This window comes from Oryctolagus cuniculus, chromosome 2, assembly GCF_964237555.1.
Source record: "Oryctolagus cuniculus chromosome 2, mOryCun1.1, whole genome shotgun sequence".
In the NCBI taxonomy this organism is placed as follows: Eukaryota; Metazoa; Chordata; class Mammalia; order Lagomorpha; family Leporidae; genus Oryctolagus; species Oryctolagus cuniculus.
In genome coordinates, this window is record NC_091433.1 from 11190040 (window position 1) to 11204113 (window position 14074).

The 14074-nt window shown below is 49.4% G+C and overlaps 1 protein-coding gene across 4 annotated transcripts in view; it reads right to left on the reverse strand.

Moving 5' to 3' along the window:
- PROM1 (prominin 1) overlaps positions 1–14074 on the reverse strand; it is a 109503-nt gene that overhangs the window by 31319 nt on the left and 64110 nt on the right. For 3 of the 4 annotated variants that reach the window (XM_070069591.1, XM_070069590.1, XM_070069589.1), the window contains 6 exons: positions 12366–12486; positions 11551–11614; positions 10893–10982; positions 5353–5570; positions 2573–2647; positions 493–556 (listed from right to left, as the gene is read on the reverse strand). In XM_070069591.1, coding sequence (XP_069925692.1) covers positions 493–556; positions 2573–2647; positions 5353–5570; positions 10893–10982; positions 11551–11614; positions 12366–12486 — 632 coding nt within the window. Of the gene's footprint in view, positions 1–492; positions 557–2572; positions 2648–5352; positions 5697–10892; positions 10983–11550; positions 11615–12365; positions 12487–14074 lie in introns of all 4 variants that reach the window. The other variant, XM_070069588.1, reaches the window with a different exon arrangement.

Below are 14074 nucleotides of genomic sequence, written 5' to 3' on the forward strand. Positions count from 1 at the left end.
GTTCATTTGGTTTTCAAGGTTTAACTGAGAGACCACTTTTTATTTACAGCTTTTCTATTTTGATCAACAGCTTAATTTTTTAAAAATGTATTTGATTTCATTTTATTTGAAAAGCAGAGAGACAGATAGAATGAGATCTTTTATCCTCTGACCCACTCTGCAAATGCCCACAACAGCCAGGACTGGGCCAGGCTGAACCCAGAAGCCCAGAATTCAATGCAGGCTTTTCACTGGGGCCATTGTCTCCTGCCTCTCAGGCATATTGGCAGGAAGCTGAGCGGAAAGTGTGGTAGCCGGGGCCTGACCCAGTGCTCAGATATTGGATGCAGGCATCCCAAGTGGAGACTTCACTGCTGTACCACGTGTCTGAGCCTGACAGTTTTTTTAAGGAGAAAAGAGCAATGCCATCCTTAGTAACACATTTCCGTGTACTGTAGCCATGCGATTCTCAACAGTGAGAGAGACGGAAGGACCTCAGAGTAGGAAGCTCACCTGCTACGACGGCCGTGCTTTGCTGTTGTACCCTCTCAGGTATGTCATTGAAGGATTTGTAGCCCTAGAAAATATTTCAAATAAATGGATGCACACAGGAAAATGAAGACCAGGTGACTTAGTACTCATTTTTCGGCTTGAGATGGAGTAGAGAAGTAAATTCAAAATATAACACTTTTCTTGAAGCTGAAATTGCAATATGGTCATCAAGAATCTAAAAAAGAAAAACCCTCTAGAAATTTAAAAAAAAAAAAAAAATTTGAATCAACGATTGTGTTACAAGCTTTCGTACGGAACATCTCCAAAACTGTAAAATCAACACCCAGATCCTAGGAATTGGGACGGATACGCGTATCCATGGCGCTGGTTCTCGACTGGAGGGCGTTTTGTCTGAAGACATTCTGGCTACGGTGATTGTGGGGTGCTGCCAACATTGCGTGGGTCCAGGCCAGGGACACTACCAAAGGTCCCACAATGCCCCGGAGAACCCCACAACCAAGATCTGAGCATCCCCACATCTGAACGTCCCCAGTGCTGGGATGGAGAGGCCCCCACACTGTAGGAAACCCCGTGCAGACAGCAAATTGTGCAAAACCGAATCTTGCTTTCCAGGGCAATCACAAAGTGAAATGGAGACCCAGCCTCACACACACACAATAACGTCCCCAAACACAGCTTCAGAAAAGCTCAAGCATACGAATTAAGGAAGGCTAAGACAGCAATGAAACCAGGCTCTATGGTTCCGGGGCTAAACCCACGAGAGCTAAGAACTCCACTAAATATCGACTCTCCCCCCGGGGGGCACTGATTGTGTCTTGACGCTCTGCTGGGGACAAGGGTGCTGGGAAACACTGCAGGCTTCAACTGCCCGAAGACTGACGGTGACAGCCAGCGTCCACACCAGCACCGCTACTCCGCAGACTTGAACTGCCCGAAGACTGATGGTGACAGCCAGCGTCCACGCCAGCACCGCTACACTGCAGGCTTCAACTGCCCGAAGACTGACGGTGACAGCCAGCGTCCACGCCAGCACCGCTACACCACACGCTCCAGAGGGATGGGTGCGCACTGCCCTGCTGGTCTCCACTTTCCCTTGCCTGACTCTCTGGATTTATCCGTGTTGAGACTTGCAGTGTCAGCGGGCAGGGAGGCTTCAGGCTGGAAGGGGCCGCACAGCTCCCTGGCTCAGGTTCCTTCACTTAACAAAGGGTGACAACAGGGGACAATGACCAAGCCTTTCAAATGCCTATTTTGTCAGGACACACAGACAAGGATTTGATCAATGTGAGATGCTTTTGAGTCAAGCATGAAACTTCCCTCTCCCTTTCCTGTACACCCAGGGCACTCTATTAAACCATAATCTACAAACATGTTTCCTGTGTATGAGGTACCTACTGGTTGCATAAATAGCAACAGCTAGTAAGCTCCTAGGTAAATCATGGTATTCTAGACCATGCTGCCCCTGACTTTTGGGGGCTAACAGCCTAGCAGGGAGGACAGAGATGTTAAAGAAATAATTACAGTTAGGAAGAACTTAGCAGAATAGTTGCAATGCTGCGAGAATGTACTAGAAGAGATTTTGGCCTGGCCAAGGTGCTAGGAAAGGCCTACTTACAGAAGTGATGTAGGAAGCTTTAAAGATTAAGCAGGAAGGCGAAGGAAGAGGAGAAAGAAGAGAGTGCCAGGCAGAGGCATTGCAAGTGCACACGTGTGGCAGCCAGAAAGCAGCGTGGCTAAGGCGTCACAGAGCGAGCAGCAGTTGGAATCAGAACTCCTGTGGGGTCTGGCACTGTACCTGCTAAGTTCCGTGCCCAGGAAAGCAGAGGGTGTTTGGGGTTTTCTGTAGCACATGGGGCTTTGCACTTAGTAGGAGCTTAGCAAAAGTGTCTTGAACTGAAATGGTGAACAAACTTACCTGGAAGATAATAGCTATCCCCCTTCATGGCAACCCTTGGGCAGAATTTCAGTGCTTTGGTGTTTTGTTTTGTTTTGTTTTGTTTTTTTTGCTGGTTTCTATTTTCTTACGTACTAATGATATAAAACAAGCTACTGCATTTTTCCAAACAAACAAACAACATACCTGTTCAACCATGCCATCCAAATCAGTACTCAGAACATCATTAACTTTGTTAAGTTCTGCATCCACTGATGGGAGCTGGAATTTTATAAAACAAAACATAAGGCAAGGAGGTTATCCACAAAATGATTCCTCATAAAAAAAAGTCCTTTTGCAGCCAAGTTGCAAAGTGACTTTATTACGGAGCAGGGCCTCAGTGTATTTTGTACGAAACAGCATCGTTGGGGGAAATCACTTGGCACTCAGAACGGCCCCGACAAGCAGCAGCCTGTGGCTGTCTGGAGGTCTCTTGCTGTACCCAGCTAGAAATGAGGCAAAGAAATCAGCACAGATGCAACATCTGTGACCTCACACTTGCAAGAACTGCATGTTGTCGGAGAAAGTAGGCTGCAACCTTTGAACGTGACCTTGAAAAGTCACCCAGTCAGTGGCTGTGTTCCTGTGCAGACCGGACTGGGTTTTCCACTGAGGGCTAAACGTGGACCTGAACCTGCAGGGAGCGTTGCAGGGATCAGCAAGACGCGGCCTCTCTCCAGGTGGTGCCCAGGACGCGGCCTCACTCTGTGACATTTCTGTGGCCGGCACTGTATGAGAAACTTCCATCTAATCACGAGAGGACATCAGACACACCTTAAGGGGAAGCTACTCTGCACAACAAACGGCCTGCTAAAAAAAATCAGTGTCACAAAAGGAAAAAGACTGAGAAACTACTCCTGATGAAAAGGAGAGAGAGCCAACTACAACATGAGCCAGGCCTGGAGCCCGGGCTGGAGGAGGAAGAGACCCTTGAAAAAGGCCACGGTAGTGTGGGTCAGTGTTCCGTGCCCTGATCTTGATAACCACATGATGGTTATGTAAAGTGGAAATGCCCTAAAACACGTAGGGGCAAAGAGACGTGAAGTCGGTAACTTATCCTCCACTTATCTTTTCAGGAAAGAACAAAAGGCCTAGCATTGTATGCATTTATGCAGCTTGCAATGGGAGTAGATGGGCAAACAGAAAATGATATGGCAAAGCAAACGGGACGGAGTGTTCCTCCCGCAGAACGTGACCAAGGCTGCAGGCGGGTGTTCCATGTCCTACGCGTGTACCTTGTCTGCATTTTGAAGGCACATTAAAATAAAAAAAAAATACCTCTAAACAACTTACCTGCAGCTCAGCGCTAAATAACTGTCTGAGAGGCAGATTGTTAGGGTGCAGTGGAGTAAGCCATCGCTTGGGACACCCACATCCCACATCCAAGTGCCTGAGACGGAGTCTCTCTACTTCCGGGCCAGCTTCTTGGGAGGCAGCAGATAACGGCCCAGGTGGGTCCCTGCCATGCATGTGGGAGACCTGGATTATAGTTCCTGACCCCTGGCTTTGGCCTAGCCCGGCCCAGGCTGTTGCAGGCATTTGAAGAATGAACCAGTGGCTGGAAGATCCATATCTCTCGTTCTCTGTCACCCTTCCTTTCACATAAATAAATAAAACTTTAAAGACTAGATAACTGTTTCAGGGCAGGCATTTGGCCTAGTAGTTACCTTCATACTCAGCTCCTGAATCCAGCTTCCTGCTAACGCAGACCCCGGGAGGCTGCGCTGACGACTCAAGTCACCAATCCCAGACACCCACGCGGGAAACCCAGATCGAGTTCCCAGCTTCAGCCGAGCCCAGCCTCAGCTGCTGCGGGAATTTGGGGAATGAACCATTGGATGGCAGCTCTCTCTCTCTCTTTCTTAAATAAATAAGTAAATGAACTTAAAAGACCACAAAACTTCAGAAAGAATGAAAAAAAAACCTTAATAATTCCAAAAGGGATGAGAGTGGATTGCAAACCGAGACGTCGCCTAGAAGTGCTTCATAGGAGATCGACTGATGAAATATGAAAGTAAAAAACTATACCTATTTTAAGCATTACTTTTTTACATTAATTCCTGTTTCTATTTTAAATTTAATTATTTTATAGCTGATTCAATTTGTAGATACAATTCTAAGAACGTAATGATTAAATTCCCTTCCTCCCCCTCCCTCCCATCCTCCTTCCTTCTCCTTTTCTTTTTAGTTTTTGAGATAACATATTCTAAATATACAGTAAAAAGGCTTAGTACTTCACCGAATAAGAAGTTCAACAAGTAAAAAGCAAAATGACCCTAGTTTAGTGGGAATACAGACTATGGCTATAAAAAATAATTGAATGGAAAAATGACCATTTCACCTATATACAGTAAATTTTAAATTAATCACAGATCATTAAAACTATAGTAGTATAACATTTTTACTTTTTGAAAGACTTATTGTTTTGGGAGGCAGAGTGACAGATAGAGAAGGAAAGATCTTTCATCTGCTGGTTCACTCCCCAAATGCCCACAACAGCCAGGGCTGTGCCAGGTCCAAGCCAGGCACCAGGAACCCAGAACTTGAGCCATTCCCTGTTGCCTCCCAGGGTGTGCATTAGCAGGAAGACGGAATTGGGAGCAGAAGCCCAGACTCAAACCCAGGCACTGCAACATGGGGTGCAGGTGTCCCAAGTGGCACCTTAACGATTATGGCAAACGCCCACAGCTGTATTTTAAATTTTAAGAATCTACATGAATGTACTCTGATTCCTTTCTTCTTTTCTACATAGCAGGGACTCCCTTCACTTCACTGCTCCTGCTGCAGTAAACCTACATGGTGGTCAGATGACCCAGGGAGGCGTGGGAGTTAGCCCAGTCCAACTCAGCCCACTGCGCCCCTGACAGGTGCACCCACGCCTGGCCCTGCCCAGGGGTCGCAGCACACCGCCCCCAGCCCCTGCTCACCTGACCCAGCTCAGAGTTGCCCTGCAGTTGGCTCAGAGAGGTCTGGATGCTGCTGCAAGTCTCCACGCCCGGCTGCACCAGGCACTGGGGGTCCTGGAGGGACTGCTCCACGCTGGTTCTGACGTCCGTCAGACTCCTGTTCAGCTGCTCGCTGCTGCTGTGCAGGCTGTCCAAGCTGCTCTTCATGCTCTCCAGGGCCTCCTTGGTCTCTCTGATGGCTGTGGGGATGCAGCCTGCCTCAGAGCAGCGCACGCACGCCCAGCACACGTGCCGCCTACAAGAGGGCTCCAAAGGCACTTGAGATGAACTTGGAAATGACATGGGATGGTAGCCAGAGGAGTCCGCTGTGAATGGGAGTGTGGGGGCACTGCTGGCCTCCCACACCAGCTCCCCCACCCAGCCCAGCTCCCCCATACGGATTCCTCTCAAACAAGAAGCAGGGGGCATGCGCCAGCCCAGGAACATGTTGGGGATTTTGGCGCAGCATTAAGTGGCTGCCTGCAGCCAGCAAAGGTGTCACTGCCCAAACTCGAAGAGCTCAGTCCAAACAAGTCCCCATCCCAAGCAGTTACAGCCCACGTAGCCACGGAGCCCACCCGTTCATGTCGTGGCTGGAAGGAAACCCAGAGCAACGGCTAAGAGCATGGATTTACATCCAGGCTGGTCTTCTGCAGATCCCGCAGCTTGGCTACTTGCAGTGTGACCAGAAGTAGATTCCTGAACCACTCTGAGCTGATTCCCTCATCTTAAAATGCTGAAACGGAAGGCCAGCCTTGTGGCACAGCAGGTTAAGCTGCCCCTTGCAATGCCAGAACCCCGTATCACGGTGCTGGTTTGAGTCCCGGATCTTCTTTTCTGATCCAGCTCCTTGTTAATGTGCCTGGGAAGGCAGCAGATGATGGCTCAAATACTCGGGTCCCTGCCACCTGCATGGGGGACCCAGATGAAGTCCCAGGCTCCTAACTTTGGCCTGACTCAGCCCTGGCTGTTGGGGCTGGATGGGGAGTGATCCAGCAGATACAAGAGCCACTCTCTATCTCTTTAAGTCTCTCTCTCTCTCTCTCTCTCTCTCTCTCTCTCTCCTTTCCTGCCACTCTGCCTTCCAAATAAGTCTTTAAATTTAAAAACAAAAGTCTCTGTGGGAAAAGTTGTGATATTTAAACCAGAGGGCGCTATTCTTCTAAGATCTGGTAGATCTCCACTCTGTGGCCACAAACGTGTGGCACTCATGGGCTGTTACAAGGAAAAGTGGGAGTGCCCTTAAAAAATTGGGTGCTCTACCCTTCCCTGGAAACCACATAAAACTGAGTATTAAAACGAGACACACAGGGGCCGGTGCTGTGGCGTAGCAGGAAAAGCCACTGCCTGCGATGCCGGCACCCCATATGGGCGCTGGTTTATGTCTCGGCTGCTCCACTTCCAATGCAGCTCCTTGCTGATGCACCTGGGAAAGGAGAGGGAGATGGCCCAAGTGCTTGGGGCCCTGCCACCCACACAGGAGAGCCAGAAGAAGCTCCTGGCTGCTGGTTTCTGGCAGCCGTGTGGGGAGTGAACCAGCGGATCAAAGATCTCTCTCTCTCATCTCTCTGTAACTCTTTCAAACAAATAAATTAATCTTTAAAAATAAATAAATAAAACCAGACACATACATGCATACACACACATGCATGCACAAACACAAATGAACTTCAAAAAGTTTGTGGGAAGATAGCATTGAAAGATAAATTTATTTTGGTGCAAAAAGACTTTGAAATCCAGAAACAGTTTTTTTTTGTTTTGTTTTGTTTTTTGTTTTTTTTTTTGACAGGCAGAGTGGACAGTGAGAGAGAGAGACAGAGAGAAAGGTCTTCCTTTGCTGTTGGTTCACCCTCCAATGGCCGCTGCGGCCAGCGCACCGCGCTGATCCGATGGCAGGAGCCAGGAGCCAGGTGCTTTTCCTGGTCTCCCATGGGGTGCAGGGCCCAAGCACCTGGGCCATCCTCCACTGCACTCCCTGGCCACAGCAGAGAGCTGGCCTGGAAGAGGGGCAACCGGGACAGAATCCGGCGCCCCAACCAGGACTAGAACCCGGTGTGCCGGCGCCGCTAGGCGGAGGATTAGCCTAGTGAGCCGCGGCGCCGGCCTGTTTTTTTTTTTTTTTTTTTTTTTTTGACAATATGCCCTTTCTGTGAGCTTTTCGAGGAATCTTTGTTATGTGTGAATTTCAAAATATTTTTGCAGCTTATTTATATCTTTTCACTGCATTTCCCACAGGCTTCTGCAGCGCCTTCACGTGTGTGTGTGTGCATCCACATACTAGCTGGTGCTGCTCACGGACTCTCGTCAAAAGGAGCTGAGGGCTCATCCCAGGTCTGCTGCTACCTGGCCGTGGCACCTCTGGCAAACACCTTCACCTCTCAGGAACTCAGTGCCCGTGGCTGTACATTTGGGAGCTGGGGGAGTCACTTCCTCATTACTCCAAGAGTCCATGATTCTAGGCCCCGGCCTAACAGGTTTGGGGGCTGAACTCTCTGGAGATGATGTTACTGTGCTAACCAGGTCTCACCAGGTGGCACAACCCAGAGACCGAGGGAGGCCTCCAGAATTGGGCTGTCTGACCCTCATCTGAACAGAACACCTCCGGATTTGCTTCAAGCAGTCTTTGCTCTTGAACTTCGGTCCAATCATTATGTTAACATTAAGACTACCAAATAATGATTGGGCATCAGCTTCTCCTGTCTCCTACTGGCCTCCAAGCGTCCACAGCAGAGTGTGAAGCCTGGTGTCCAGCTCACAGTAGAGGCTCCATAAACATCCACCACAGCAACACAAAAGACAAAAGCTCAGCAACCCGTCACCCAGAACGGAACGCAAGTGCACCTGCTGAACTACACCTCACCACACACCTCACCACACACCTCCCGTTTCAGCGTCCTGAGGTTTACCTCTTGCGGCCTTTTCCACTCTGACTCAAGATGAGTAATTTTAGAGCAGGAAATTGACAACAGCCAAGATTAAATAAACCAATGGTCCAGGAAGGTGGCATTTAGGCACCACGCATAGACGCTGTGAGTCACAAGTAATACTTGGTCACGTCCCAGGAAGGATGTCGAGGTAATAAATAGGTACTTTCCAGAAACCTATAAAACATTCACCAGCAGTCCCTCCAGGCCTATCAAAACCACATGTATCAGGAATCTGAACTGAGAGGAAAAGACATTTCAGATTCTCGGTTTTAGTTCATTAACATTTCATCAGCTCAGAGCCCATTTCCTTCTGCACCACCTGCAGCCCCAACACCAGGGGCACAAAGGAACTGGCGCGTGTTTGCCTTCCTCAGCGTCCACTAACTGAGAGCACTTTTAGCAAGACTTTTCTGGGTCAGATTATTAAACATACTTCATGAAGCTCTGTCAACACCCAGAGGCTGACCTTTAACTTATTTAGGCTGCCTTAAAAGAAAGAACAAAAATTGGCAGAAAGAAAGGAAAGAGGAAGGAAGGAAAAGAACTTTAATAATAATACAAGAAGCCCTCAGAGAAAAATAGAATCTAATCTGTCTTTTACATAGAAAGTGCTATAATTCAAATATTAAAAATTGTCAGAACATTGGGCAGAAAGGAAAGGTAAATGCCAAGCACAGTGCATTGTTTGTAAGCTTTTTTTTTTTAAAAGGACTTATTCTTTATTTATTTGAAAGGCAGAGTTACAGAGAGAGAGAGAGAGAGAGAGAGAGAGAATCTTCCACCTGCTGGTTCACTCCTCAAATGGCTGCAATAGTCAGAGCTGGGCCAGACTGAAGCCCGGAGCCCAGAACTCCGCGTGGATCTCCCACATGGGTAGCAAGGACCCAAGCACTCGAGCCGTCTTCTGCTGCCTTCCCAGGCATATCAGCAAGGAGCTAAGTCAGAAGTAGAGCAGCTGGGACTTGAACTCTTGCTCCGATATGGGATGCAGGCTTTGCGGGCAGTGGCTGCACCACTACACCAGCCCCTGATCGTGTACTTTAGCACAGCCTTGATCCCTGCAGAATATTTGAGCTGGAAACAAATCTTAGATCTTTCACGTGCACTGAGGCTCAGGACCCAGGGTGCAGGGATGCTGGCGTCACCTACGGCTGCACAAACCCCAGAGTCCCAGAGTCCCAACTCTGCCAAGGGACCCAGTGTGGCCTTGCCATGGTTGGCACAGCAGCATCATGCATGCAAACACTGCCTGGCATACACAGGCTTTTGGCAGACTGGGTTCTGTATCCCAGCTCCACCACTCCTCCCGATACCCCACTGTCGGGGCTGAATTCAGGGCTTCCACCACCAATCCCTGTGCTGAAGCCCCAGCTCCCAGTGTGAGCGCATTTGGAGACAAGGCCTTTAGGGAGGAAACAGATTAACTGAGGTCATGAGGGCGGGACCCTGATCCAATAGGACTTGGTGTCTTTCTAAAAAGAAGGGGAAGAGACCCAGGGTTAGTCTCAAACAGGAAGTGAGGCTGGAATGACAGGCAGGGATGAGGTGAGGAGGGAGGGAGGAAGCAAGGGGGAAGGAAGGATGGGTGGGGATGGATGGGAGGGAGGGAGGGAGGGAGGGTGCACTTTTTGAAAATCCATGTTTCTGTTCCTTATACCATGGCTGTGTAGTTTAAGATACATACAGAGACTCCTTGCTGCTAAAAGCTGTCCTTCCAAGGGGAAAATGAAAAGATAATAATCAAGAAACTCCAATGAGGGCAGCATGGTGGCATAGCAGATCAAGCCACTGCTGTGATGCCAGCATCCCACATGGGCACCCATTTGAGTCTCGGCTGCTCCACTTCCAATCCAGCTCCCTGCTATGGCCTGGGAAAGCAGTAGAAGAGGGCCCACGTGCTTGGGCCCCCACCACTCACATGGGAGACCCAGATGAAGCTCTTGGCTCCTGGCTTCACCCTAGCCCAGCCCTGGCCATTATGACCATTTGAGGAGTGAATCAACAGATAAAAGTTTCTTTCTCTCTCTCTCACTTTCAAATTAATAAGTAAATCAGGAAGGAAAAGGAAAAGGAAAGGAAAGAAGGAAACTTAAAGAACCTAGAATTCTATGGGGGTCTCATCTTCTGTACCAGGGGTCCACAGCTTTTTCCTGCAGAAGCCTTGAGAGCAGACAGTCAGGGCTTGTGTTGTGGCATGCATTATATCCACTCAACACTGCCGTCACAGTGCGAAGCCAGAGACGACAGTGGGACAAAGGCACACGGCCATGTCCCCATAAAACTTTTTTTTTTAATAGAAAGCTTTTATTTAATAAATATAAATTTCACCCATAAAATTTTACTTGCAAAAAGAAGTGGTGGCCCCTAGTGAAAGCCGCCACCCTGTTTGAGATGAGTTTCGCACCATCACCACCGCAGCTCCGGCACAAACGTAACAGAAAACAAAGAACGCCAGGTGTCTGCCTGGTCTGTGTGTGGTCGAGACCCCAGCGGTCCCTCTGGCCAGCCCTCTGGGAAACAAGGAAGGAGGACAGTCCCCTGAGGCCTGGGGACTCCTGGGTGGGATATTCTCCATCATTTTTGCCACGGGCTTACCTGTGGCCATGGCCTTGATCTCATCGAGGACTGGAATCACCACCGGCTTCAGTTGTCCACAGATCTCACCTCCCAGTTTTGAGTTAATATCTAGATTCAAAGGAGCAGAAGGCAGAGTGAAGACAGGCTCCAGGGGTCCACACAGCCCTCTCCACCTGCTCTCCTCCCACGGCCTCCGAGCTGGGCTTTTCAGTCCAGCCGTCAGCCAGGTGTAGATTCCGGCATGTAGATTTTTGTCTGACTCTTCAAAGTCCCCCCAGAGACTGGGCCCCGTGAACAAGTCGCCACACAGATGGATGGGGTTCGTATTTATAGAGGGGCACACGGTCGTCTGCAGCTGTGTGTGACTGCTGTGCCGCTGGCCAGGCACTGTCCACTTTCAGACCAGATAGCTCTTTGTGGTGGGCAGGGCTGTGCTTCCTCTCACGCAGGGCGTGAAGGTGCTGTGCCCACAGGAAAGCAAGTGCCTCCCAAGAAACAAAGTCAGGATAATACCAAAAGGCCCTGCTCACCCCAAGACAGCCACTTTCAACAAATGTGAGCTTCTGCTCACGGAATCGTAAGCTGTTTCTTTGTTTTCCCCCTCCATTCCCTCTTCTGTGGCCAAAGCAAACAAAGAAGCAAACAAAAGTCCAATGCAACTTGCAATTTCACTCACTGTTCAAATCGGAGAATGCCAGGTCCTTGGTGGTGTTGTACTGGGCCAATATGTACTTGATTTGCTGGGAAAACAAGCCAAAAAATTACATGCAATCTCTCCTTCCAAGGTTGAAAGCCACAGGAGAACGATGAGATTTAACACAGACAAAAGGATCCTGAATCAAACATTTTAAAAAGAAATAACCAGGGGCCGGCACTGTGGTGTAGCGGGTAAAGCTGCCACCTGCAGTGCCAGCATCCCATATGGGCACCGGTTCAAGTCCCAGCTGCTCCACTTCCAATCCAGCTCTCTGATATGGCCAGGGAAAGCAGTAGAAGATGGCCCAAGTCCTTGGGCTCCTGCACCCACGTGGGAGACCCAGAGAAAGCTCCTGGCTCCTGGCTTCAGATGGGCACGGCTCTAGCTGTTGTGGCTATCTGGGGAGTGAACCAACAGATGGAAGACCTCTCTGCCTCCCCCACCCCCCCGCCTCTCTGTAACTCTTTCAAATAAATAAATAAATCTTAAAAAAAAAGAAATAACCAGTAAAAGTTCTTGGTGATTTTTTTTAAAGTTAAGCAATTTTAGAATCTATATTCTAACTTTTTATGCCAAAATAAAATAAAACAACATAAAAACAGCAAGCCCGAAACAATGCTCTTGTATTCTTTTGAAAATGACTTGCGGAGTCTTTACTTCTTTGCCTGGGACATTAGCCAGTAACAGCCATCTACACTGATTCACTGGGCTTCTAGAAGGTTCCGCCTTGCACAGGAACTCTGGACAGCCAAAAGCACAAAGTTCTTGTGGGACACGCAGATCGCGCTCCTCACCTTCGGAGTCTGGTCCAAGAAGGTCCGCAGGTCTCTGAAGGTGCTGTCTGCCAGTCTCCGCGTCCTTTTCACCCGCGTCCTCACCTGGTGGTTGGCCACAAAGCCGTAGATGATACCAAGGCTGCGTAAGAGGAAGGGACGAGGGCCGTTACCACGTGATGCGGGGCTTTCAGGGAGCAGGACGCACTCGGCCCTCGTCCCCCGCCCCCCCCCCCATCCACCCTACAAACAGGGCTGCAGACAGGAGCCAGTCCTCTGAGAAGATGAATTTCCACTGAAGGTGACGCATCCTGTTCACACGGACCCTCCTCAAAGGAGCGACGTGCACTGGCAACTCTGGAGACAGAAGTCACCCGGGATTAAGGCACGCGTGTGACCTGGTCCTGCTGGTCCAGGTGCAAGCGTGTGGGTGCATGCACACGCACACGCGTGCACACACACACGCCCACACACAGGTGCACGCACACACAGAGACGCACACACATGTACACACAGAGACGCGCACACACACATACTCCCCGCACACCTCTGCTCAGCCCCAGAGAAGACTCCAGGGAACACGGCCACAAGAGGCAGTGACTGAGGCCTTGCTGGTCTCTGGGTAACTGTCTCCTAGTTTCCGTGTGGCTCAGGTTGAACACAATAGCGCACCTACTGTATTGTTTCACTGACACAAAGCGCGAAACAAAAAATTGAGCAACCTGACGATGTTAAATCCAAGTCAGCGGTTACACGCAGAGGAGGGGTGGCTAAGGGGCGGGTGTTCTGTTCACGGTGTGTTCACCTCATGGGAATGCACGCCTATGCACTTGGGAAAAGGATACTGTCCTCCATGCAGAGTGTCCTTCAACCACAAGTTTCCAAACCACACTATGGAAGGCATCTTGCAGGAAAGACTACTAGATGGAAAAATCAAAAAGCAAATTCTCAAGCCATCTAAAATAGCCATATTTCACAATTTTAAGAACTCCTAATGTTGGCTAGTTACTAATAATCCTTTGACTTAATTTGACTAGTTGCTTTGTTTTTGTGACAAAACTTTGGACTATTGACAGCTAAATTTAAAAGTGCACACTCTTGCGGCGCCGGCACACCGGGTTCTAGTCCCGGTTGGGGCGCCGGATTCTGTCCCGGTTGCCCCTCTTCCAGGCCAGCTCTCTGCTATGGCCAGGGAGTGCAGTGGAGGATGGCCCAGGTGCTTGGGCCCTGCACCCCATGGGAGACCAGGAAAAGCACCTGGCTCCTGGCTCCTGCCAGGATCAGCGCGGTGCGCCGGCTGCAGCGGCGGCCATTGGAGGGTGAACCAACGGCAAAGGAAGACCTTTCTCTCTGTCTCTCTCTCACTGTCCACTCTGCCTGTCAAAAAAAAAAAAAAAAAAAAAAAAAAAAAGTGCACACTGCCAAGGTCCTGTGGAATTTGGACACTAGAGGGCAGCATGGAACTATACAAACATCACAATATTTTACCTTTAGAGGCAAATAATATAACCAAATCCACATGCTTTGAGAACCAAGTTTTGCAAGTCATGGGCAAACTTTGGGGGGGTGGACAGGAATCAAATGCAAAAAACGAACGCATTGCCTCTTCAGTCGTTATCGTGGGACTTTATGCATGCACACATTTGCAGGGAGAGCGACCAAGTCTCCCATTTTCTGCCCTGGAGATCCCGTGTCCCCAGGCCAGTCCGCAGTCCTGGGTAAAGGTGGAC